Source organism: Zosterops lateralis (assembly GCF_965231275.1).
Source record: "Zosterops lateralis genome assembly, chromosome: 22".
Taxonomy (NCBI): domain Eukaryota; kingdom Metazoa; phylum Chordata; class Aves; order Passeriformes; family Zosteropidae; genus Zosterops; species Zosterops lateralis.
Window position 1 is genome coordinate 1618410 of NC_139782.1, and position 25927 is coordinate 1644336.

Sequence of the window (25927 nt, forward strand, 5' to 3'; positions counted from 1 at the left end):
TTTCCTTGTGTCTTCCCAGCGGGGTGTTGCTCCATCCCCATCACTGCAGTCATCAAACCCAGGTCTCATCCTGTCCCAGGTAACTCATCTTTCTGTCCTCAGGTTTTCAGAACAAGGTGACAGAGCCATGCAATAATTTTGGCCACTTGGGGCTCCACATCCATTCTCACCTTTCTCTCTCCAGCTCCCCACCATCACCCAGAGGCCCCAGGAAGATGCCAGGGCTGATTAACCGGGTGACCCTCTCCCAGCTGCCCCTCATTGCGTCTGAGGTGACGTCCTGCGTCAGTGGCTATGCCTTTGGGATGACAGCCCTGCTCACCTACCACAACCCAGACCCCCAGGCTTTGGAAGGCAAGTTTTAAGGAGTGAAGTTTGGAATGGGAACTTTAAAGTCAGGATATGGCAGTGCTGGGTTTCTGTGCATTCCTTCAACCTTTAGATGCTGGTGGGAAGCACAACCCAAGTGTATTGTGTCCAACTTTTTAGATGTGAAAAATCCCACTTGTGGAATTTTTTTTCCCACTTGGGAAGTGCCAAGAGGGACCTGGCTGGTGGGTCCAGGGGAGAGGTGGGTGTTGCTAACACCTCTCCTGCCTGGCAGGTCTCTTTGTGTACCCCTTGGACGAGGGCACAACTGTCGTGGGCTTCGAGGCAGCCACGTCCCGGCGCACGGTGACAGTGCAGATCAAAGACAAAGCCAAGATAGATGACACCTTCTTTGACAGCTGCAGCCTCCCTCCTGGAAGAGCTGGTGATGGAAGTGGTGAGGGGGTTGAGGGTGTTTTAGGGAATGTGGGGAGAAAAGGAGGGGAAGGGGAGTGGGGAGGTGACAGGGGATGGCTGGCTGGTGTGTGCTGTGGCACCAAGGGGGCTCCTTTTGGGAGGCTGAGGGGTTGTGGTGCTCATGCCAAAAGTGTCAGTCTTATCCATCTTGGAAAGCACTGCTGCTTCTGAGCAGCCAAAGGAGTGATGTGGAAGCTGGGGCTCTTTGGAGACAGCTGATGTGTGCAGTGGGGGCAGCTTTGGGTGTTTGATCCAGGGCTGGGGCTGTGGGGGGCCTGGAAAAGAGCATTTTCCATGATTGCAATGCCTGGCATGGTCCAATCTCTGTGCAGGAAGGATTATGATGGATGAAGACCTGGAGAGGATCGTTTTTGTGGCCAACCTGGGCATGATTCCTCCCCTGGAAAGTGTCTCCATCTTCATCAGCACCTCCTCTGAGCTGCAGACACTGCCCAGCGGGGTGGTGAGGGTCCTTCTGCCAGCTGTGTGTGTCCCCAGGGTCCCCCAGCCCAGCCTGGAGAATGCCAGCAGCTTTTCCAGCCACCAGCTCCAAATGTATGGGAAACCACGGGGTGGGCTCTGTCTGGGATTGATCCTGGTGAACGCAGGGCTGGCTGAACAGGAGCTGCAGGTGCCTGGAGAGTGGCTTCAGGCTTTACCTCTGGCAGACCTGCAGTTCCTGGGGGGGGTAGAACATGTTCACAGGGTTTACTGGCATTTATCTCACCGGCAGGGACAAGCTCCTCTGTGGATCGGGGAGCCTGGAACAAGGGAGCAGGTTCTGCCTGGCTCAGCTGCTGGACAGTGAGGCTACCAACCCCTTTGAGTATGAGTTCAGCTTCCACCTGGAGATCCGGGGGCCGTGCTTGCTGGCAGGTAGGAGCACTGGGGCTGTCTGCTGCACAAGGCTGATTTATCACCTCCCCAAGGCAATATCCACACTCCTTCTCCTCAATGTAAATCTGTGTTGGCAACTTAACTGTGCTGGGGTGGATTTACCAGTACAAGATTGATGCTAACGTGGGTTCCTGTCCTCTCCCACCTTGTCATCTCTTCCCCCTGGTCTCCCCCCATCCTCAATCCCTGCTGACACCTTGGTTTACCCTGACAGGAGTTGAGAGCCCCACACACGAGATCCGAGCAGACGCCGACCCCTCGGCTCGCTCTGCCAAGAGCATCGTGATCACTCTGGCCAACAAACACACCTTTGACAGACCCGTGGAGATCCTGATCCATCCAAGTGGTAGGTGGGCTCTGCTTCCCCTCTGCTGGTCTTGCCCCTCCCTCGGATCCTCATCTGTAGCTCTGGAGACAGCTGGATTAGCGCTGGTTTTGCAAATATTGGCAAGGTTAGGCTTCTCAGCTTATCCTGGCCCCTCTTGGGGTTTTCTGAGCTGCCCCAGCTCACAGATCCTGCTGTTTCCCCAACCAAGGGTGCCTGCATCTCTGCCACACCTGAAGTGTAACCACTGCTGTCCTTCACACAATTCTCTGCATTTCCAGAGCCTCACATGCCCCACGTCTTAATGGAGGAGGGTGACATGACCCCTGCAGAGTATGAACAACACCTGAAGGGGAAGAACGATTTCATTAAAGGCACTAAGAAAGATCCCAGTGCCAGGAAAAAGGTGAGAAACACAAGCTGCAGGTGTTAGCTGAGGCTTTCCATGGACTGGAGCTGAGCTCCAAGATGATTCCTTGTTTCCAGCATCAGATATTACACTGAGACCTGCAGCCTCCTCCCTCAGAGAGGGGCTTATGTGGAGGAAGAGGGGAAAATTCAGCAGTGCTGCTGGTAAACTGAGAGGGGAAAGAGCTCTGAGATGGTTATTGTGTGTATAATTAGTGCTAGTCTAGCATAGCATAATTAGAGAGGTGCATTGTGATAACATTAAGGGTATTATAATTATTGCAATGACATAGAATAAAATATTCTTTTAATTGCTCTGTAAATGTTTACTGTTTCTGGGTAGCTGTCAGAGCAAAAGAAGTGATTTTCCTGGGAATAATGAGCTGAACTGAAGACAAGGTAGGAGAGACTTCTCTTTGTTCTGCTGAGCAGCAAAGAGAAAAATATCTGTGCTGGGATTTGTGCCTCGTCTTCCAGCAGTTCTGAAGGAATGAGTGACAGCCCAGCACTTTGGCATGTCTGGGATCAGCAGAGAGGAGCAGACAGCTCAGAGCCCTCCGGATTTCCAGGGTGGGCATCTTCCCCTGTGGGACAGGTTGTGCTTGTGTGGCCACAGCTGATGGTGTCAGCTCATGTTTTACACAACCAGGAGTGGTTGCTCTCCTGTGTGCCCAGGGATGCTCATTTCCCCCTAAAGTCCTTCCCCACCTGTCTGATCCTGGGTCCCTCTTGGCAAACATCCCAGACCCGCTGCAGGGGTGCCTCTCTGTGCTGCTGAGATTTCCCCTTTCACCAGAGACTTGTCAATCCTCCTCCCCTCCCTTCCCTTTGCCCACCGCTCTCCCTCGCAGGGCTGGGGCTCCGCAGGCGTCTCCTCTAATTGTGTTCGGTGTGTGGCAGGTGGAACGAGATGAAACTCCCACACTATGCCTCAGATGGCTCCCTAATTATTTCTGCGTTTTTAGCATGTCAAATTATCTAAGGAGGGATCATTCTGGAGACATTTCCCTGCAGGGAAGCCACCTGTGCCCCAGGAGGACTGGGAAACAACTGCAGGAAGCAGAGAAAATGCCTGGAATACTTGGGGTAGATGATGGGCAGGAATTGCTGCTGCTTAGAGCAGGACACTGGTCATTTCTTGGCTTAAATTAAATTAGCCCAGAAATTTCAGCAGTAAATGATAATTAATTCTCCTCCCTCAGTTTGTTATGCAAAAGGCTTGGATGCTGTCAGCTGCAGGTTGGTGGGGATGGATGCACGCTGGAATCAACTTTCCTCAACAAAATCTGATTAGTTTACTGTAATTGGATAATGGGTGAAGGGGAACGGAAGGGAGGTGGGGAGGTGTTTTCTTTTCTGGCTGACCTGTAGCAGCTCATCTGAAGCTGTCTGCTGAAGATTTGCCTGTAAAATTCCCTCCAGTCAGTCAGAAATCCCAAAATATAGGTTCACCCTGATCACACAGGAAATTTATGTCATGGATCCCAAGAGCATTCCAGGGAGTTCTGTGGGTAGGTACAAGGCCACAATTCAGTATTTGGACAGAGGCAGCAAGAAACACTCTAGTCTGGAATGTGATAAACTGGAAAAGTTGTTAAAAAAATAACGTCATGTGGCTGGAGGGAAATGGAAAAACCCTTTGATTTCTCAGCAGCTGATTAATTTACACCCCATAGCATAGAAGAGAAAGGCAGGAGGATGAGTGGGAGCTTGGCTCATTCCTGTGAGTGGGACCTGATTTTTCACTGGGTCAGAGAAGCCGCACTCAGGCAGAGCTGAAAGCAGAGTGAGAGTGTGTGTGTGTTCAGCCACAGGGAGTTAGGAAGTTTTAGAAAGCAAAGGTTGGTCCTCAGCTCATAGACTGAAGAATGTGACTCATGGCTGGAGAAAACAAGCTCAGTTATCTGGGGTCTGGTTTACTCCCTGTGAAACCAACGAGAAAAGCAGCCAGAAAGAGGAGAAAAGAGGCAAACAAAGCCCCTGAGGATCGAGCTGCCGTTGAGGATTTGTTTCCACACTCAGACCCAGGGATGAAAGGCCACAGCCCGGGTGATGTGGGGTCCTGGAGCTCCCTCCAAAGCAGCTGAGGCCCTGAACCCGTTACTGCTTGATACACACGTAACAGCATATTATAAACTCATCACAAGAGGCTTTTGCCAGTTTCATTTTATCCCATTTGTAATGAATACTTGAAATAGAAGGAGAGAAAATGCAGAGAGCCACTGGAGCTGTGTGCAGTGCAGAGATCATGCAGGTTCCTATCGAACCATGGCCGGTTCAGCTTTCCAAAGCCTTTCAATCCCTACAAAGAAAAGTGATAAAAGGAATGGGCAGAGCAAGCAGCAAACCAGAGGTGGCAGGAATGAATTGGAGTGCTGAATGCAGCAGATCAAGGGCTGCATCTCACACTTCATTAGTGAGTGACCATGGAGAAAACGGCTGGTGTGCCTCGGTGGGATGCTAAGCTGTGCTAATGAACCAGGTTTTCGGGAAGGATCTAATAAAATGTTTGGAGAATCAGTTTTGCAAGGTGCTGGGTAGGGCCAGGTCTTTTGATTTTTCTCCAGGCTTTTATCTGAGTTTGCAGTTGCTCCAAGTAATCCCAGAAGGGTGTGGTGAAAAGGACCTTAACGCTTATCTTGTCCCTCCTGTGGGAAGGGACACCACTCACTATCCCAGCTTGCTCCAAGCCCCATCCAGCCTGGCCTTGGACACTTGCAGGGGTGGTGAATACTGTGGGTATGGACAGAACAGGACACCTGGACATCGGCCCATCCTGGTGTTGACACCTCTAGGGGCAGAAAAAGCAGATTCTGTCCCACAAAAGGCCATGCACTTGCCTTTTTAGACCTGCTCTGATTCCTCTTGAGTTGAAATGGGCTGGAAAAATCAACCTCTGGAGCTCTCTCCTGCTTTCTTTCAGACGGAAATCATCAGGAAGAGGCTGAACAAGGACATCCCCCACCACGCTGTCATCATGCTCAATTTCTGCCCTGACTTGAGGGCTGTGCAGCCAGGCCTTCGGAAAGCCCAGGGAGAGTTCATCTTCCTGCTGGACTGCAGCAGGAGCATGAGCACTGTGAGCATCAACCGTGCCAAGGTACCTGCAGGAGGAGAAGCACCTGCCTGTCAGCAGGGATGAATGAGAGGGAGCAGTGGGGGTGCTGAGAGCAGAAGTGTTCATTATCAGGGGATGGGGAGTAATTACAGGCTGTATTTTAGTCATCTCAACTCTGGTGCTTGTTCAGTACCTGCAACAAAGGCAAGTCTCCCCCATTCTCTTCTTCTTCTTCCTATCAGCACAGAAAATGCAAAATTCTGTTCTTTCCCTCTCTTGCTGGCATGTTTTGTGCATCCCCTTTCCAGTTCTCCCTGTCTCCAGGAGGGCTTTGGGTGATGGCTGCCTAGGAGGAAACTTCCAGGGAGCTCCAAGGGGAGCAAGGTACTGACCGTGCATTAGGAGAGGTTTTGTTGATGGGCACCTCTGTGAACCCACAGAAATTATTTGAACACGAGACATCCCTTTTCCAAACACAAATGAACACCAGCAGCCTGGTGGATGGTTCTGGACTTGTGTCGAGACCTCTGGATAAAAAATAGCATTGTCAGGGTATTTTGTGGGTCTGAGGTTCCCCTGTCAGATGTGGCTCTTACCCAGAGACAGCCCTGGTGCAGGACCCTATACCTGGTCTGTTGAACCTCATGAGGTTCCCACAGACCCACTCCTGAGCTTGTCCATCTTCCAGCACATCTCTTTTCCCATCTGTCTCCAGTTTCCATGGGAACTGCTGAAGAGGGACAGACACCTTCAGCAACAAGGACTGGGATGCTGGGGAACCTGCAGATCACTGCAGCACATCCGCTGGGAGAGGGAGGCTGTTCCCAAGGGGAACAGGATATCTCTGGGGTTGTATCCCCCTCCCCAACATCTTTAGGAGTCTGGGAATCTTGTCCCGGGGTGGATTTTTGCTTTCCAACTCCCAGCACGGCTGGGTTTGGGCACCACAGTCTCTGCAGCCTCTGTGGAGGCAGGGTTGTCCCCTGGGGATCAGAGCTCTTCCCTGAGAGGTCCTGAAATGGAAGCCCCATCACAAGAGGGCTGTAGAAACAGGAAAAAGGCTGTTCCCCTTCAGGAAAAAATATTTTGAGGAAGATTTTGGAGGAGATACCTCAAGGGAGAAACCCACAGTCCCTCTTTTGAGTGTCCCGTCCCTGTTTGTCACTTGCAGACACCAGGGACCTCATAGCAGGGGCTGTATTGAGAGGGTTTGGGTGGGTTTTGGTTGGTGGAACCTTCTGCATCATCCTGAGCTGGCTGGATGCATGGCATGACAGGTCTTGGAGCTGTGCAACCTCAGGATGCACCCAGGGATGGGTTGGAAGGGCCTGTGCAGAGCAGGAGGGCACCCGTCCAAAGCAGCTGGAGTGGAAAATTCAGGGATTTAAATTTCCTGCAGCCATTCCAGCCTTTCCCACCCTGATGCAGCCAGGGAGAAGAGCCAGGCTGTGATAGTGCTCGCTGGCAAAACTGCACTAATAACTGGGAATTGACTTTTCTAGAAGCAAACATCCCTCCTTATTGAGTTGCCATATAGCTATGGAGTGCAACAGGATCAAGATCAATATTTACCATAAGAAGCAATAAATCTTTCTGCTTGCTGAAATAGCAAGCAGGCATTGGTTGCCCATTTTGGGAAGTGCTTTAAGAGAAATATTTGGAAATTTGTATTTTTTCCCTTGTAATGAGTTCCAAGATGGGATGTCAGCACTGAGATCTGGAAGAGCCAGCATCCCGGGAGCCATCTGGGAGCAGTGGTATAAATATATCCTCGTAGGTTTGAGATAACAGCTTGGATTCAAGTACTCCAGAGCCTGTTAAAGGGCAGCCCTGTTCTTGCACATTATTCCACTGATTTTCAGTGCTCCAGCTCTGTGTTGCTGCTGAGTCTTACAGGCTCTGGGAGCTGGGTTGACCTGGCACCACATCCCTGCTGGACCCAGGCAGGGGGTTTGCTATGTCCCTGTGTGGTCACTTGGTCTTTGCCACCGGTAGGACAACTCAGGGAGGCTCTTCTTGCTCGTTTGACCTTGGCAGCTCCTCCAGGGGCTGGCTCGAGGCTTTCTGCTGCCCTCCGCAGACTGGCAGGAGTCTGCCTTGATCAGCATTTAAATAGAACTGAGCTGCTCCTGAACACTTTGCTTTACATTTTGCTTTAAATAAACACTTTGCTTTAAATGGGCCTCCTCTCCTGCCACATAATTGCTCCTACAAGCTCAAGAGCTCCTTAGGCAGCTCTTGCCCAGTTGCTGTGATCACCAGCTCTGTCCTGGACTTGTCCACAACATCACTGTGACAATTCAAGTTGCTCTTGCCTTATGTAAAGCCCAGGAATAGGCATGTTAGATAACCACCTCTGGTAAAGAAAATAGCTTAAAACTGTCGTCTCACAGTTATTTTAATTAAAGCCAACTATGAATACAAGAGAATTGGGGATGGGGGAGGCTTTTCCTTTTGTGTAACTTTAAGCTGTTTGTTTATTTTCTGCAAGTTTAGGCATTGAGATGCATTGCGTGTCGCACTTCTCAATTTCACACTCTGCTTCTCACCCACCAGCTCTGTGCTGCAGCACTGTGTTGCCAGCACAAATTGAATCCCTTAAAAACAAACAGAAAAAAATTGTTCAGTTCTTTGTTGTCTTTTTTTTTTTTTTTTTCTAAAGACTCCCCATTTTCCTCACTGCTTCGGGTCCCAAATATCATCAAGGGACTTTGAAAAGAGCAGACTCACATGGAGGCATGGGAAAGAAGCAGTTGGTTTGTTGTCAGATGAAGGTGGGAATAAGATGGGATGGCTCTGGGCAGAGCTTTTACTGGTGAAATTGGGGCAGCCAGGGACAGTCCAAGTGTGCTGATGTCTTTGTTTTCCACCCCTCAGGATGCCCTGTTGGTCATTCTCAAGAGCCTGATGCCAGCGTGCCTCTTCAACATCATCGGGTTTGGATCCACCTTCAAGACCCTCTTTCCTGTCAGCCAGGCCTATTGTGAGGTGGGTGAGCAACAGTCCACAGAACCACAGAGTGGTTTGTGTGGGGAGGGATCTTACATGCCATGGGCAGGGACACCTTCCACTATCCCTGGGTGCTCCAGGCCCCATCCAACCTGGCCTTGGACACTTCCAGGGATCCAGGGGCAGCCACAGCTTCTCTGGGCATCCTGTGCCAGGGTCTCCCCACCCTTAAAATAAATAATGTCCTTATAATATCAAATCTAACGGTGCTCTTTTTCAGCTTAAAGCTATTCCCCCTTGTCCTGTCACTCCAGGCCATAGTCCAAAGTCCTTCTCCAGCTCTCTTCGAGCCCCTTTAGGCACTGGAAGGGGCTTTAAGGTCTCCCCAGAGCTTTCCCTTCACCAGGATGAACAGGCTCAACTCCCTCAGCCTCTCCTATGGTTCTCCTTGGTGCTCGGAGGGCGCTGGTGCTGACAATTCCACTGTTCCTATGGGCAGGAGAGCCTGACCATCGCCTGCCAGAGCATCAGGAGGATCCAGGCTGATATGGGCAGCATCAACCTCTTATCCCCCCTAAAGTGGGTCACCCGCCAGCCCATCCACAGGGGCCACCCCCGGCTGCTCTTCCTGCTGACGGGCGGGGCCATCGGCAACACCGGGAAGGTTCTGGAGCTGCTGCGGGGCCACTCCTGCTCCACCAGGTACAGACTGACCCCTGCAGGGCCAGGAACCCCGCACAGGCTGGGCTGTGCCTCCCCTGGAGCACAGCTCCATCTCACAGACGTCCCCACTTCAGAGACACAGGCAGGAGAGATTGCTGCTATGAGCCATGGGAGAACCTCAAAGGATTTGGAACGGATCCCAGAAGTTCAGATGCTTTTTAAACAATCAAAAGGAGGATAATTGAGCTGACAACTTCACAGCTCTCGGCTGATGCTTCCTGCTAGGAGAGATTGACACGCCAACAATCTTCCTTGCTTTTTTTTTTTTTTTTTTTTTTTTCAAGCACATCTGGGGCTGGCCCCAGCTGCTTCCAGGATGGAGCTGTGCAGAATTGAATATGCTGAAAGGGAGCAATGTAAAAAGCAGCTAATTTGTGCATGAGCTCCCAGCCTGCCTCCCCAGCCCTGATCACAGCCTGTTCTGGTTTCTCCTCTGCCTCTTTAAGGGGCACAAAACATGGGGAAAATGTAAGGAATCCTGATTCCTCTTCCATCTCTCAGGCTTTAGGGGTTATCAGGGAAGCTGCTCTGTGGGTTTGTAACTGCACAGAGGTCTGATTGTTTCTCAGTGTAGAGGGCATCCCATCATCCCACCCCTCGCTCTTGCCGAGCTGGAGGGGAGGTTAAGTGTGGTCTCGGGTGACCCTGGAAGGGAGAGTCCTGGGCGTGGCCAATCTTTAAAAGAAGATCAGAGCCTTATTTAGGAGGGGTGTGACTGGCCTAGTATTTGCAGCCAGCTGAGGATTAAAACCCTCCAAGAGAAAAGCCCCTCGTGCAGATGCAGTTTGCTGCTGAAGGTGCTTTCTCTCTCAGCAATCCACTGCCCTGCCCAAATGCCACATCCCACCCATTCCCATCCCCCTGGCTTCGTGGCACATCCAACCCCACCCAGCACTCCCCTCCCTGCCTGGGCTCCAGCTCGACTGCCAGCCTTCAGCCCAAACCAAATCTTGATTCACACACCTGGGAGTCAGGGGGAGCAGTCTCACCTGGCTCGATCCTCCTTGAGAAAACGTTTATTTTCATTGCAAACAGAGATAATTACTGGATATTTAGTGCTATTGACCACAGCCAGCAGGGAAAAGAGCTGAACTGAGAGCAAAGCAGCTTGTTTGTGTTTGCAGAGGAGGGGAAGGCTTGAGATCCTGCTGGGATCAGTGTGTCACTGACACCTGTGTGTCACTGCTGAAGGCTGGTCTTTGGGGAAGGGGTTTGAGGTCTGCTGAGAGGAGGGGGCTGGTGGTTCATAGAACCCCGGAATGGTTTGGATTCCAAGGGACCTTAAAGCCCATCTCATTCCACCCCCCTGCCATGGGCAGGGACCCTTTCCATAGCCCAGGGTTCTTCAAACCCTGTCCAGCCTGGCCTTGGACACTTTCAGGGATCCAGGGGCAGCCACAGCTTCTCTGGGCACCCTGTGCCAGGGCCACCCTCTCAAGGAAAAATTTCTTCCCAATATCCAGTCTAACCCTGCTCTCTGTCAGAGGGAAGCCATTCCCCCTTGTCCTGTCACTCCCTGGCCATGTCCAAAGTCCTTCTCCAGCTCTCTTGGAGCCCCTTTAGGCACTGGGAGGGTTCTCAGCCCTCCTGCCACCCAAAAGAGGGGCTGGTTTATTTCTCTGGACATAGCAGTGGGACAAAGCCAGAGGAGTCTCTGCCTGAGGGAGTGTGTGAGCTACATGGGGCTGGGCCGGGGCGGCTTTTCCTTTGGATCCTGATTCTCCCTGCCCCTTTGCAGGTGCTACAGCTTTGGTGTCGGGCCAAACGCCTGCAGGAGGCTGGTCCGGGGTGTGGCTGCCGTGTCCAGGGGCGTCTCCGAGTTCCTGGCGGAGGGCGAGAGGCTGCAGCCCAAGGTACAGCCCCGCTCCCCGGGGGCTGTAAGGATGCTCTGGGTCAGCGAGGGGGGGGTCATTCCCCATCCTGCCCCTCCCTTCCCAACCCCCCCTCGCAGCAGGTGGGCGAGCGGGAGGGGATGAAAGAGCAGCTCCGTGTCCGGCCGTCGGAGGGAGAGGGAGGGGAGGAGGGTGGGTGTGTTCCCCTCCGCCCGGGGCTGGGGGCCGCGATGCAGCAGCTCTGCTTTCCGAGGCAGCTCAGCCTCGGATACGGCGAGGGCAGAGGGACCGGCATCAAAGCAGCCAATTAGTTTTGAAGTCGGGCTCAGGCCTGGCATTGCTCAGGCGAGAAGGACTCGGGGTTGGAGCGAGAGGAATGCGCTGTGATGGCTTTGCTTATTAAGCCGACTTTAAAGCCTCTCCATTCCCTCTCTCCCCGTGAAGAGTAAAACCGTGTGCTTCAAATCCGGCGTAGGGATGGCTCTGTCCCCTGGTGAATGCACAGAGCCCAGCCTGTCACCTGCGGCTTGACTAAACCCAGAGAGAATTGGGGCTTTAGCTCCTAAATATCTCCAAAAAGCCAGCTCCTACCTTCTTGATCTCTCGAGGAGAAGTTCAGCAACTCCACCCTCTGCAGGAGCCTGGAGCACACAAAAACCTCTCTAAGACAGAACGGCATCAACATTTCTGATGTAAATTAAAAGCAAAGACAGGGAAGAGAGAGGTGTTTAATGAGAGCTATTAATAAGAGCTTTGCAGGCTGTGCAGCTCGGTGCCTTCAGCAGTCTGAGGCGTCAATTAATGGCCTTATAAAACACAGCCTGGTGTGTCTTCCCAAGCCTGTGAAAAGCAGGGAACAATAGGGAATATTTGAGCTGTTCTGTCTCTAAATCTGGTGTTCAGTTCCCTTGGCGTGCAGGGAAGCTCGTGTAGATGGCTCCCTGGGAGGTTTGTCCATGAGGTATTCACAGATATTGGTCTTCTCCACATGTGTAACTGCCAGAGCATTGCTGATCTCTGGCAGTGGCTTGTGCCAGCAACGAGTTGTTCCAAAAATATCAGGGTATGAGTGCTGGGTCAGGGCTGGGGCTCAGACCAGTGAAGGCTGACAGCGTTTCCTGAGTGCTGGAGGGGAGCAAGGGATGCTGCCTCATATCAAGAAAGGTCCCTCAGGCCATAAGCTCCCACCTTGCAGCATGTGTGAGATCAGTGCTCCATCACTATCTGCTCGTGGTAAAAAATCACAGAATCATGGAGTCATTTAGGTTGGAAAGGACCAACCATTAACCCAGCTCTGTCAGGTCTAACTGTGCCAAGGAGATGGGGGTGCTGGGATGGGGGTCAGAGCAGACTGAGAGGAAGCAGACTGTCGGGAGAGGGCAGGAGTCTGCTGATGGGTTTGTTTGAGGGAATGTTCCCCTTCCCTGCAGCACATGGCACATGGACCGTGGCTCACACCGTGTCCAGCTGATGTTGAACCTCTCCCCCCGTGCCCTTTGCAGATGATCAGGTCACTGAAGAAGGCGATGGCGCCAGTCCTGAGCGACGTGTCCGTGGAGTGGATCTTTCCTGAGAGCACCGAGGTCCTGGTGTCCCCTGTCAGCAGCAGCTGCCTGTTCCCTGGTGACCGCCTGGTCAGCTACGGTGTCATCTGTGACACCTCCCCGTACCTCTCCAACCCCAGATCTGTGAGTCCCTGGGGCTGTTCCAGGACTGGAGGCTGTTGGGGTGTGCACGAGAGTCTTGGCTCTGTGCATGATCAGGGGATGTCTCCTGTGTCCTTAAGGGAGGTGATGGGGGGGAGTTTGGAGGGCAGTGAATGGCCAAGGACAGGCACAGCCTGTCTCAGCTGGGAGCCAGTGCACAGACACGGTGGTGGGACCTGTCCCCTCTCTGTGCTTCCCCCCAGGACAAGAGGCGGCGCTACAGCATGATGCATTCCCAGGAGTCGGGCAGCTCTGTTTTCTTTCACTCCCAGGAGGAGGGAGCAGGCTTGGAGAGCTGGAACCACTCCAGAGACTCGGAGGGCTCCTGCCCCACCGAGCGCTCCCCCGAGCACCTGGGCGTGGGCAGAGATCCCGGGGGAGAGTCGGACACGGACACGGGTCAGATTTTCCTCTTTACATGTTGGGGGGATGATGCTCCCATCTCTCTAATCAAGCTCCTGTCACTGCCCGCCCTCCTCCTTTTTTTTTTTTTTTTTTTTTTTTTAAAATACATGTCTCCAGCTGCAAAGAGCTGGAGGAGTTTGCAGGAGAGATGACAGATCTCCTGAGGCTTGAGCAAGTCTGTTTGGTTTGGATGTTTTATCCAAACCTGTCAGGAAATCAAGGGAAGCCCTGGCGAGCTGGATTCCCTGGAGATTTTCAAAGCAGCTTTAGCCACATAATTATTTACAAGCTTCCCAAGTGGTGTGAGGAGGAGTGGAGTGAGCAAATGGGTAGTTCTGCTGGACCATCCCTGTACCTGCAAAGCAGCTTCCCAGTCAGGAGAGGGGGGGAATGGATCCAAAACCTTCTCTCCAGGGTGTCACTCCTCCCCGCCATGGCCTGCCTGGGTATTTGTGTCAGCAGCATGTGGCAGAAAGCAGCTGGTTGCACCCCGGAGCTGGGGAAACCTCTGTTACTCATGGGATGTTCTTCCCTTTTATTCCAAGAGGAGCTGTACTGTGCATCCCCTCAAACTTGTCAAAAGCAATGAGAAATCGTGTCTTTCCAAGGCAAATTTTCGTCTTGCTCTGACAGGAGCGTGTCTGCACTAATTAAATTTCATTAGTAAACCCTTTGTCTTCTCCAGGGAGGTTTGGGGAAATGCAGTCAGGCTTTTTTTGGCTGAAAACTCCTCAGACAAAACCTTCCCAACCTGCTCTCTTGACATCCCCAGGAATTTTGAGTGTTTCTATTTCCTTTTGTGGTTTCGTTGCTTTGCTTAAAACTTTGCAAGGCTGAGTGTGGCCCCTTGAGCTTTGGCAGGACCCTGGGGAGGGCCCCCTGCCTCTCACCATGAGCTGGGGGAGTGGTTCTGGCTGATCCCACTCCAGAGTGGAGCTGATCCTCTCTCCCACTGTCCAGGAATGGATGTGAAGGCTCTGTCCAGGAGAAGGGCCTACAGCACGACCCAAATCTCTGACCACGAGCCTCGCAGGAAGGTGCCCACGGCCAGTGATCCTGGCACAGCCCTGGTGAAAAACCCCCTCAGGAAAACCCACCTGCAGGACCTGCAGCAGGTCAGCCCCGAGCCCTGGCAGGTGGATTTCCAGGTAGGTGATCCCCCGAGAGGTTTTGCCTTGCAGGTAGAAGCCAGCAAGGAGAAGCAGGAAAATATCAGGTTGATAAGGGCCTGAGGGCAAGAGCCTGACTCACTCTAGTCCTAAAATATTGATATAGATAACAGATATAGATAATACATATAGATAATTTATATAGCTCTGCAGCACATCACAAACACTGGGGAAATGAGCCAAGCTGGAAGCAGAGTGTCATCGTGATACCCCATAGTGGTTCTTCTCCATGGGACTCTCCTTTTTCTCTGCTCCCCTTCCCTTTAGTGGCTTGTGCTTCACCTTGCTGCTCTTCTGGTCCTTCTTATCTCCCTACAGTTTAGGATTCAAACTCTCCCCCTGGCTGTGGCATTTCTTTGCTTGGCAGGGAAAAAGAATTCAGTGCCAAAGCAGATTCCCAGCTGGATCCACAGCCTTACACAGCATTGGGATGGGATGTGAACCTGTGTGATGAACATCTGCTGCACAGGGTTTTGTCCCCTGCCTGCAGCAGGTGGGATTTGGGCAGATTTTTCAGCTGATCTGTGGGAAGGATGGGGATAGTTTTCTCTCATCCTTGGCATTGCAGGGATGCTCTACTCTGCAATCAGCATCTGCAGGGCTGGGAGGACCAGCAGCACTTGTGTTCCCATGGAAACTTGGAGGGGGATGTTGGGGACTTTCATTTCCCCTCTGCTGTGGGTTAGAGATCACTGGGTGAGGGGCGGGAGGGGAGATGAGGGGGCAAAGGGGAAAGCAGGGCGAGGGTTCCACAGGGAGGGATGAGACCTCTTCCCTCAGGTTACAGCAGTGAGGAGGGTGAACAGCATCAGTGACCAAGACGAGCAGGTTTTAGGGGTACTGGCAACATTCCCTGTATTGGGAAAGTCCCCAGAGCATCCTCCTGCCCTTGGCATGTGGGCAGGGCTGGAACTGACTCCCTTCTGGGGGGCAGTAAATGGTTAACAGCATGCAGCTTGCTCTTAATTAAATGCAGCCTGGCTTTGCTATCCCTCCTGCTGCCAGGGCTCCCAGCAGCTCTCCCAGCTCCCAGTCCTGCTGCCAGGGCTTGACATTTTCAGGGGTGTGAAGCCAAGCCTTCAGCTCATCTCCACGCTTGCCATGCTGGGAAGGAAAGGTCAGTGCCAGCCACAGGCAGCTTAAACCCCCAGCTCCATTCCCAGCTGGCTTCCTCTGGCTAGAAGGAGAGCTCGGGCAGGAGAAGGAGCAGGTTTGGAACAGAAAGGATCTGGCAGGATGTGTCAATATTAGCTTGGTAAATCACATCTGGAGCTGCCTGGCTCCCAGTTTTGCTGGTGGTGTCATAGAACAACAAAATTTAGGTGGTGGTGGTGGTGGTAATATCCTTGTCTGTCTCTCAGAGAAAGTATCCTTCCATCCACCACTTTCTACCACCTCTGTTCCTTGCTGGTGATGTCCTAGGAGTATAGAGTCTGTTTTAGACAGATGTTCCCACAGCCCTGGGGACAGGGATAAAACCCAGACCTTGCAGAGGGGAGCATCTGTGTGGGATGTGGGACCAGAGGTGCTAGAGTGGGGGATTCATGTCTCCTGAAAGTGGAGAAACAGTCTCATAAAAAAAAATATAAAAAGATAAAAAGATAAAAATTCCTTTCTCCCATCCCTTGCGCCTCTCTCCTTTCGTTACTAAGCAACTGGTCCTTGATCTTTCTGTCTCTCTTCTTTTCTTTGGTTCCCAAGTGAAGTCATTAAAATGTCTGGAGGGATGAAACTCATATTTCACCTTCTGTATGTCTGGGGAAGGAGCCCCTGGGGCCAGGGTCCCTTGGGGACACCCCAAGATCTGGTGGAAGGCTTTGTCTGGGCACAGATCCCAGCTGGGAACGGGCAGAGGGAAGGACCTGTGTGATTGCATCCCTCACTGGGGTCAGGCATGGAGCAGACGGGATCAGAGGGGACAGGGCAGGTCCATGCATGGAGCAGACGGGATCAGAGGGGACAGGGCAGGTCTGTGCCATTGGCTGCAGATCCAGCCCTAACCTCTGCTCTGCTCGCAGCCCCTCCCGGCCATCCCGCCCGGCTCTGCCTCCAGGATCTGCGGTGCCCGGCGCCCCGCCCTGCTCCAGCGCAGCTGTGTGTCCTTCTGCCACGACGCCAACTCCGCGGCACTGCCGGACGGGCTGCAGGACGCCCCGGCAAGGGGATTGGAAGCGCTCGATGCCATCCCGAGCCTGCGCTCCTCGTCAGACAGCCGGAGCCCCGGGGACCTGGGTAACTGCCAGAGGGGGAGGCAGGGGCAGCCTCGCCTGGCCGTGCCGGGGGTTGGTGGCGTTGTGTGTGAAAATCGGGAAGGATTAATTGTGGTTTTGTGGTGCCGGTGGGGAATTCAACTTCCAGGGACGTGATTAATCATCTGCCTCTCCTTTCTCTGCAGAGTCTGCCCAGCATCCATCCCTCACCTTTGAGACAGAGACCTCCTCGGACTGGGAGCCCCAGGACCTGGATCTCGGCGCTGCCTGTGGCTCCCCACGCTCCCCCAGGACCCTCTGCAAGGCCGTGGTGAAGGGGCTGAGGAACAACGAGCCCGTGCAGTGGGAAGTCACGTTTGATATCCACCCTCTGTTCCAGGAGCGGGAGAGCCGGGAGGATGGTGACACAGACCTGTGGAGTGAGACCTTCCACCACCTGGCAGCCAAGTCACTCATCCAGGATTTCGAGCAGCTCGCTGAGAGGGAGTGTGAAATCGAGCATGGTAATGCACAGCTGGCTGCAGGCAGACCCTGCCCAGCCTCGGGAAGGCTTTCCAGCAGTCTCAGCAGCCTCTGGAGTGAAAACAAAAGCTGCTGGTGGTGAAATATTAGGGCATGTCTCACACAGCTCCCAAATAACAGCCCCCTCAGCTGCCTTGTGCTCTTCTGCTTCTGCAGCCTTGCTGCACATGATCATTCCCAAGCTCGTGTTCCTTCCCACTCCTCAGGAGCAGGGGTTGGACTTGATGATCCTCGAGGGTCCCTTCTGACTCAGGATGTTCCACGATTCTGTGATTCCTCTGCTTCATGCATGAGGTGACATGGTTATTTTTGAGGAATTGTTCACTTGGAGTTGGAAAATGGCATCCAACTCCAGCAGCAGCCACACATTACTGCCCTGGGCCACACATGTCCCTGGGCCCTGTCAGCCCTGTCCTCCATGAGGTGCATCTGGGCTTGTAAAAAAGAGCAGGAGGAGCAGTAGGCAGAGTTTAGAGGGATAAAGGGATCCAGCCCCTGCCAGGCGTGGAGCCCCAAGCATGGAGGTGGGTCTAGGGGCTGGGTGTGAGGGGGGGGGAGCCCACGGGCCCATGGGCTCAGAGCCCTCTGTCCCTCCTGTGGCAGGGTCTGGGCGGCGGTTCCAGCTCAGCGCTGTCCACACCAGCAAGGCCTGCAATGTCATCAGCAAGTACACGGCATTCGTGCCCGTGGACCTGAGCACCAGCTCCTACCTGCCCACCCTGGTCCAGTACACCCACACAGGTAACCTGGGTCTGGCACGTGTGGGACCTTGTCCTGGCAGGGAAGGTGTCACTGGGAAACTTCTCTTGGGGCAAACCCTATGAAGCCACAGCACAATTTGGCACCAGACCCATACCCAAGGCCATGGCCAAGCTCTTGGTGGCAAGAACCTCTTCCCATGGCCAGGGAAAAGGTCTTCTCTGAGGTCTGGATGCCCAGAGATGACCATAGAATCCCATAATGTTTTGGGTTGGAAGAGACTTTAAAGCTCATCCCATTCCACTCCCTGCCACCACCTCCACTACCCCAGACTGCTCCAAGCCCTGTCCAACCTGGCCTTGGACACTTCAGGGAGGGAGCAGCCACAGCTTCTCTGGGCAACCTGTGCCAGTGCCTCCCCACCCACTTATTAAAGAATTTATTTCCAATAGTCCATCTAAACCTACCCCCTTCCAGTTTGGAGCCATTCCTCCTTGCCCTGTCACTCCAGTTCCTGACCAAGCTCATTCTGTGGTTTCATTGCCATTGTGCCTGTGCCAGTCCCTCTCTAAAATTGGCCATTCTCTTCTCTCGTGCCAAGGGGCAACATCCAAGCAAGGCAACCAGAGGAAACAGAAGAGTTCAGGAAACAGAAGGCATCGTGGCTGTTCCCCTGCACGTCCTCAGTCAGCATGTGGCCAGAATGGAGACTATGGATTTTACAGCATGAGTAAGATTCCCTGGGGGTTCATCTCCTTCCTGGTGTTAGAGATCTCAGTGGTTTGGGACACCTTCTCTGCTCTTTGTAAAATCTGCCTTCCCCTTTGCATATGGTGCTCACCAGACACATGTCAGGCTGGGGCTCCTCTCCTTTAATGGCAAGGAAGCTTCAGTTCTCCCTGAAACCCTGAAATCGCAGGTCGTGCTGCTGACAATGCTCAGGAGTTAATTGGCAGCTGTACCGCGGATAACACGGAGGATGAAGCGGGTGTAATTAGAGGCAGGGGAGATGTGAGACACTCACTTGTCACCAAATCCTCCACTAATGAAGACGAGTTGGATTGGACCTTGTCTGGCACTGTCAGAGCCGGAGCTGAATTAACAGAGCCCCGAAGAGGCTCATTAACCCCTTCGTGCCGTGGGAGGGAAGGTGCTGGTTTTGGCTGGGGGCTGTTGCTGATGTGGTTCCTCGGTTGCAGATGCTGAGAGCAGCCCCTCACCCTCCAGCACCTTGTCCTCATCTGCCTGGGAGCGCTGCCGTGTGCCTGAAGGTAGGGAGAGAGCTGCTGGCACTTGGTGCAGCTCCATTGAGTCTGTGGTTGGGGCTTCTGCTGAGTTTTGGGAAATTTTATAAAAATTTATGACCTAAAACTAGGCTTGTGAGCACAGGGCCTGACTCATTCTGAGGTGCAAAGGGTGCAACCTGATGTGGCTTTTGGTATAAATCTCCCCCAGGTAAACTTTTAAGAGGTGTGGGAATTTTATTATCCATGTAGGAAAAATGAGGCAAGGGGAGAGGAAGGGTTTTGCCAAAGATTCAGTAGCCAAACAATCCCATGTCCCAGGACCTTGACTGCTCCCTTTTGCTCCCCTGCAGCACCTTGTAACCCCAGCACTGTGTTTCTCCCCAGGGCCGTTCCACAGCCTGTCTGCTTCCTCTGCAGAAGCCCAAAAATCCATTGAGAGGCTCTTTGCTGCCAGGTATGAGCCAGCTTGACCTTTCTCTGAGCTCAGCAGGTGCCTTTCACCTGTGTGGGTCTGATGTGAACACAAAGCAGGGGGAGAGGAGGGACCCCCAAGGATGGGAGCTGGGACTAAGTGTGGTGCCAGTGCTTAGGAGCAGGGGGGAGTTTGGAGGGGAGAGGGGGTGTCAGGATGAGCACAGAGGTCACAGACACCTTTTCATCCTTTCACAGGCTGACCCTCAATAAAACCATGCTGCTGCTCCGAGCTGCCAAAGGCTTCATGAGTAAATCTCCAAGCAGAGGGAGTGAAGCCAGCTCTGAGGGTGACAATGAGAGCATGGACTACCTTCCCCTGGTGAGCAGTGAGTCCCTGGGTCTTGTTGGGGTTGTGTGGTCACTAAAGGGGAGCAGAGGAGGATCCCCCCAAATCTTCCTCCTGCTGTCTCTGACAACCATGCCTGGTGGCCTCCTTAGAGATGGAGAGCTATTTCATCCACACATGCCTTTTTCCTGAGCTACCCACAAGTGGTTGGTGTGCCAGAGCTTCCCTTTGTGCCCACCATCCCTTGCAGGTGTCCCTGCAGCTGGCCTGTGGTGCCTTCCTTCTGAACTCAGCCTTCTGTGACGCCGTCAACATCCCCATGGAGAAGCTGAAGTGGACATCACCCTTCGCCTGCCACCGCCTGTCCCTCAGCCCCTCCGGCTCCTGCAGCACCAAGAGGAGCAGCTCCTCCTCGGAGCACAAAACGCTGAACTCCAGCCGGCAGCTGCTGCTCCCCGGCGGGCAGGAGAAGGGTCCCAGCACCGGGGACATCACTCAGGGAGCAGCACCAGGGGACACTGGCCGCCTTCGGCACCTGTCGGGCAGCGCGGCCGAGAGCATCTCCAGAGCCCTGAGAGCGCAGGGGGAGCCGCCCTCCCCAGCCATCACCATCCGCAGCTTCTCCTCCCCCGCGCGGTGCCGGGCCGACAGCGGCCGGGGCTGGGACACCGACGGCTCCGAGCTCCAGGCTCTGCTCTCCGACGTGGAGCTGCAGCAGCAGACGGAGCCTGAGGGGATGCTGTGGGCCACGGCTGTGGCCCTGGCCTGGCTGGAGCACAGCTCGGCTTCCTACTTCATCGAGTGGGAGCTGGTGGCTGCCAAAGCCAGCCTGTGGCTGAGCGGGCAGCGCTTCCCGCAGGGATCCAGCCTGGCCGCGGTGAAAGCCGCAGCCCAGCAGCTCTTTGTGCTGCTCCGTCACTGGGATGAGAACCTGGAGTTCAACCTGCTGTGCTACAACCCAGGCAGTGTGTAAGGGGACGAGGAGGGAGGCAGGTTAGTGAGGGCACAGGAGCAGGGATCCGTCATTAAGGAAATGCCTCCAAGGAGCTCAACTCCTCTGCTGCAGGGCTGTGTGTGTTTATTAGAGCAAACTCTGCAAACAGCAGCCTGGCCAAAATCCTGCACTCAGCACTCGGGATTTTGCCCTGGAAGGGAACCTACCACTGCCTGCAGCAGATGCTTTTTATTTTCAACTGGAGCAGCACTTCCAGCTACAGCAGTTCCCTCTGATCCTGGTTTCTTCTGGTCCCAGCCCAGTTTCCAGAGCAGATCTTGTGGCCTGCTCCACTTGCCCTATCCTTGCTTAGATGCCTCTTCCCAGCCCTGAATCACTGCCAAGCCCCCCCCTGCAGCCCCTCAGCCCCAAATCCCTGCTTTCCTGAGGCTCCTGCCATCTGAGATGGCTTCCAGAGAAGGCAAAGCTCAGACAACGTGCTCATCTCATGGATCAAAGGGAATCTGGGTTGGGAATGACCATGTGAAGAGCAGCCCCACTGTCACAGCCAGGTGATCGAGCCCAGCCACACACAAACAAGCCGGGCCAGCTGGAGCCTGGTACCAAACCCCATCACGTCCACACGGTGCTGGGCTCCCTCAGGCCTTCTGCAATCCCAGCAGGAGTTTGTGAGATCCCTTGCAGCCAACGTGTGCCTTTGGAGCTTCACAGGCAGGGCCAGGGTGCCTGAGATTGAAGGACCAAGTGCCTACGGAGGGAGATGCTGCCACTGTCTCCAGCGTGGCTGCGACACCCATGGAGCCCGTCTGGAACCTGCTGCCTTTTGCTCCCTCCCTTGGCATGTAGCAGCCTTGCCTGTCCCAGCAGGCTTCTGTCTCGTGTCTGTGTGTCTGGGGTGACATAGGAGGGAAATCAGTGCTGGGGACCATGAGCACCCCTCCAGTCTGTGCTCTGGTGTCACCTTGCCAAGGTCCCCAGGACCATGAGCATCCCCCTGGTCTCTGCTCTGGTGTCACCTTGCCAAGGTCCCCAGGACCATGAGCATCCCTCCAGTCTGTGCTCTGGTGTCACCTTGCCAAGGTCCCCAGGACCATGAGAATCCCCCTGGTCTCTGCTCTGGTGTCACCTTGCCAAGGTCCCCAGGACCATGAGAATCCCCCTGGTCTCTGCTCTGGTGTCACCTTGCCAAGGTCCACAGGACCATGAGCATCCCTCTGGTCTCTGCTCTCAATGTGGCCTCTCTGAGGTCCCCACAATTATCCTCCTTGTCTCTGCTCTGTTTTCACCTCTCTCTGGTCTCCAGGAGCTTCCCTCTGGTCTCTGCTCTCAGTGTCAGCTCTTTGGGTTCCCCAGAACCTCAAGAATCCCTGCAGTCTCTGCTTTGATGTCACCTCTCTGAGGCCCCCAGAACTGTAGGCCTCCCTCTGGTCTCTGCTCTGTTGTCACCTCTCCAGGTCCTCAGTGTGGCAGTGCTCAGTGGTGCTGCAGGTGCTGCAGGTTTGCCAGCTGGGCTCCTCAGCACAGTCGTGTTCTCTGTTGTTGCACAGGTGTTGTTGTCCCAGTAAATCACAGCCTGCTCTACTTCCCAGTGTGAGTCCTTTGTTTTGGGGTGGGTTCTTGGTGGGTTTCCCTGGAGCCACCCCAGCTGGTTGGAGCACTGTGTGGCTGTTCAGTAAAATACCCCCCAAAAAACCCCATCATGATTTAGTGTGTGTTTAGGGTTTCAGAGGGGACAAGGAGTCTCCACGTTGTGAGGAGTTGTGTTTTGCAAACCCTGGATTGCACAGCATTTGTTAAACTGATGGATCCAGGATTTTAAAACCCAGGGGAAAATGGGTTTGATCATTCTCTGAGGCAGAGATGGAGCTGAGAAATCTTCTGCTGCCTTTACACAGTTTAACCTGTTACCTTGGTCAGTGCAAGGAAGCAGAAATCCTGCCTTCATCCCACACCATCTTTAATTAGTGTTGTAATTACAGGTATTAATAAAGCAGCCATTGTGTTTTCCAATCCAAAGCAGGACATCTCTGCCATCCCTTATTTCCCCCTTGGCGAGCAAGGACCCCCTCGGACACCCTCCTGCTTTTGGTGACCTCTGTATCTATACATGTATCCCCAAAAACAGACACTCCTGGCCCAATTTCCTCCCTCTGGACTCCACCTCCGGGGATGGAGCAGATCTCCCATGAATGGGGTTGGCATCTCCTGAGGCCCTCTCAGAGCACCCTCTTTGCATCCAAGGGCATTTTCACCCCATTAAGTATTTTCCTTAAGGAAGGGCGCTGCGGTGCTGTTGCCGGGGTGACCGCGAGTGCCTTATTAAGAGAAATTAGTTTGAATACAGTTGTCAGCTGTGGCTTAATAAATAACCCCCTTTATTCTGTGTAAATAAATATTTGCCTGCACGGGGAAGGGAGAGCCGTCCCATCCCGCGAAGCTCCGTGCCAAGGGGCGTTTTGGGGAGAGAAGTGGCCAAATTTGGTGTCAGGGCGAGACCTCGCAGAGGCCGCTCCGTGTCACACCCGCCCTGGGGAGATTTCGCTGCCGAATTTCCCTCCCCTCCTGCCGGGGCCGCGGCTCCTCCTCCGCAGGGGCTCATTAGCCGGGAACCGGAGGAGCCTTTTCGTGCTTTGGAGGGTTATGAAACCTGAGGGAGAGGGGGAGGACGGGAGAGCTTAAAAAAGAGCCGTGGTGTCCCCCCCCGCCCCACAAGCAGCCATCGCCTGCCGAGGGAAAAGGGCTGGCAGCCGCTCCGGCACAGATTGCGCCTCTGCCCCGGCCCCCGCCCGCCCGCCGCCGACGGGGTGGAAAACTGCGAGGAAACGACGTTTGAGACAGAATTTGCCGTGTTTGGTGTGTGCCCGTGTCCCAGTGCTGTCAGGAGAGCGAGGGGTCAGAGGCCACGATGCGGCCGCACCCCCGGGAGGCCCCGCTGCGATCCAGCTTTGAGCTCCCCATCCCTCCCAATGGATGCGACATCCCCGCGATGCTGGGGAGGGGCTCTGAGCCCACCAAACAAACCCTCACCCCCAAAACCTGGACCGGGGAGCGGCGTGGGGCTGTCTTGTGTTAACTACAAAAGAGTTTTGCTTTCGGGCATGTCTTTGGCTTTGATTTTCCCCATCCCAGGACCCCGGGCACGCCGGCGGGGGATGCAGCCAGTTGGTGCCGTGGGCTCCATCACTCCTGAAATAGAGCCCGGGGCAGCTTTTGGGTGTCGGAGGCATCTGAGCGAAGTCATGTGGATGTTATGCAAGACTTGATGATAGGTTGTAAACAGCTATTAAAGTGATTGACAGGCCCAGGACGAAGTTTTGGGGGGGGGGGGGGGGAAGAAAGGGGAAAGATGAGTAATAATGATTAAAATAATTATCAAATCGAGACGTTCCTTGAATTAGGAGAAAGTTTTGTGAGGAGGGAGGAAGATGAAGAAATTGCATTTGAGCGCTTCCCTGAGCTGGGGGTTGGGAGGATGGGGCAGATACCGAGTACGTAAAGTTTGGAAAGGAGCGGTTTGCTTCTAAAAAAGCAGTTTCAGCAGAAATTTGGCAGATTTGGGTTCACTGAGTGCCACTGGGTGCTGGCACCCCCAAAACCGAAGGGCTGAGCAGCCCAAGGAGAGCAACCCTGAGTTAATTAGGAGAAACAAGCAGATTATGGGGAAGACAGCTTCTATTTATATATAAATACTTCAGTAATCAGCAGTGAAGGGCAAGGGAAATCCAATAGAAATATGTGACTGTTTAAGAAGCTTTTTGAGCAAAACGTTACACAATCAGTTGCATTTGCCTGGATCTCACTCCAAGTCCCAAGAAATTAAGGGGGGAAAAAAGAGTGACCCCGAGCAGAAGGAAGAAGGGATTTGTAGAAGCTTCTGCCCATCAGATAAGAGGGAATTTTGGGAGCCTAAACGGAGATGTTTAGGGTGCTAGCAGCTGGCTTCAACCCCAAGCCCCCCAGCTTTGCACCCAGAACCAGCGAGCTCCACACCTCCCAGTGCTGGGGGTTAACGTGGAAGCACAGTCATGTACAGGTGAATTTCTTGGAAGAAAAAGACGCCTGGAGCTGTGCTGTGTTCGCAGGGCGGTGCTGTCAGTGGGTGCTGACACGGAGCAGAAATAGCTGCGGCCGCCCCACGATTTCACACATCGCCCTCGCTGCCTCCCGCGGCTCCGCTTCACCCCAGCACAGCTCAGCACACACTGCGGGGATCCACAAGTGCCCTCTGCCGAGAACCACCTCAGCAATGGGGTTTAGTGACTCTGGGATGTTCACCTTGGGGCTGGGAGCTCTCTGAGCACCTGGGGCTTTGTGTCCTTTTGTGTTGTTTCCCCTCCCAGGGCAGCTGCACTGGGATTTTGGGATTTGTTCATCCTGAAGGCTGAGGTTTGGGGGGTGTCTCAGAGGAGAGGTGGGTGCATAGCTGGGGTATCTGACCCTGCCACGGAGCTGGTTGTCCCAGTGTTGTGCCTTTGAGGTGGCTGCTGTCCCCATAGAGTCATTTCCTATATTGAGAAGGAGGATGGAAATTTTTCCCCTTCCCTGCAAGGAAACAGCATTGCTGTCCAAGGGTCACTGGTGAGTGTTTGCTTCAGCTCTGGGTGTGCCTGTGGCTTTGCAGTGTGGGTTTTTGGAGTTGTATTTAAGTCAGGAGAATCGGCCCCTCTTGTGCAATGACCTTTTCTGGTTTTCTCTTTCTGTGCCACCTGTAACTGTAAAGTTACCTTTGCCATGGGAAGTTTGTGCTGGGCTGGGATGCACAGGAGTCCTGCAGGTGCACCCTCTTGGGGAGGTTCCTTTCAATTGTTAAAATCATTAAATCTCCTCGAGACACAGATATGATATTGCTCTTATTTAAAAAGCCAAGCTAGATGTCTGTGGGCTTCTCTGCTCATTAAATTAGAGGGTTTCTTAGCTTTCTGTTGTGGTTTTTAATCCTTTCTTTGTACAAGGCAGGAAAACAAGGGGTGTGAGTAGTGAAAACATGTGGAGTGGGAAGGAGCTGGAGTCAAAACATCAGCCCCAGTGCAGCAGGCACAGCACCTGGGAATCCTGGAAAGGAAACCTGTAAAAGGTGTAAATCCTTTGGGAAAGGTGACTTGGTTGGCACTGCAGGTTCTTACAACCCTCTCTGGCCACGTTGCTCATTGACAGCCACGGAGCTGAGCCAAATCCAAAGCACTGCAATGGGCATGAACAACGTGTTTTAGGGCATGAACAACATGTTATAGGGCATCAACAACGTGTTTTAGGGTGAGCTGCCCTGTGCCAAACTA

General features: G+C 53.6%; 1 protein-coding gene across 1 annotated transcript; it reads left to right on the forward strand.

Annotated features, from left to right (window-relative positions):
- Positions 1-215: 215 nt before the first annotated feature.
- VWA5B1 (von Willebrand factor A domain containing 5B1) lies at positions 216-20908 on the forward strand (the record flags this gene model as incomplete). The annotated part of the gene is made up of 21 exons (XM_083876588.1): positions 216-354; positions 605-766; positions 1119-1341; positions 1520-1662; positions 1898-2029; positions 2290-2414; positions 5340-5516; positions 8352-8462; positions 8923-9125; positions 10885-10999; positions 12481-12666; positions 12888-13083; positions 14050-14237; positions 16277-16490; positions 16654-16971; positions 17594-17731; positions 18291-18419; positions 18889-18960; positions 19321-19390; positions 19606-19729; positions 19947-20908. 21 exons carry the CDS (start codon positions 216-218, stop codon positions 20667-20669), a joined length of 3888 nt encoding a protein of 1295 aa, XP_083732714.1. The 3' UTR covers positions 20670-20908.
- Between the last annotated feature and the right edge of the window lie 5019 nt (positions 20909-25927).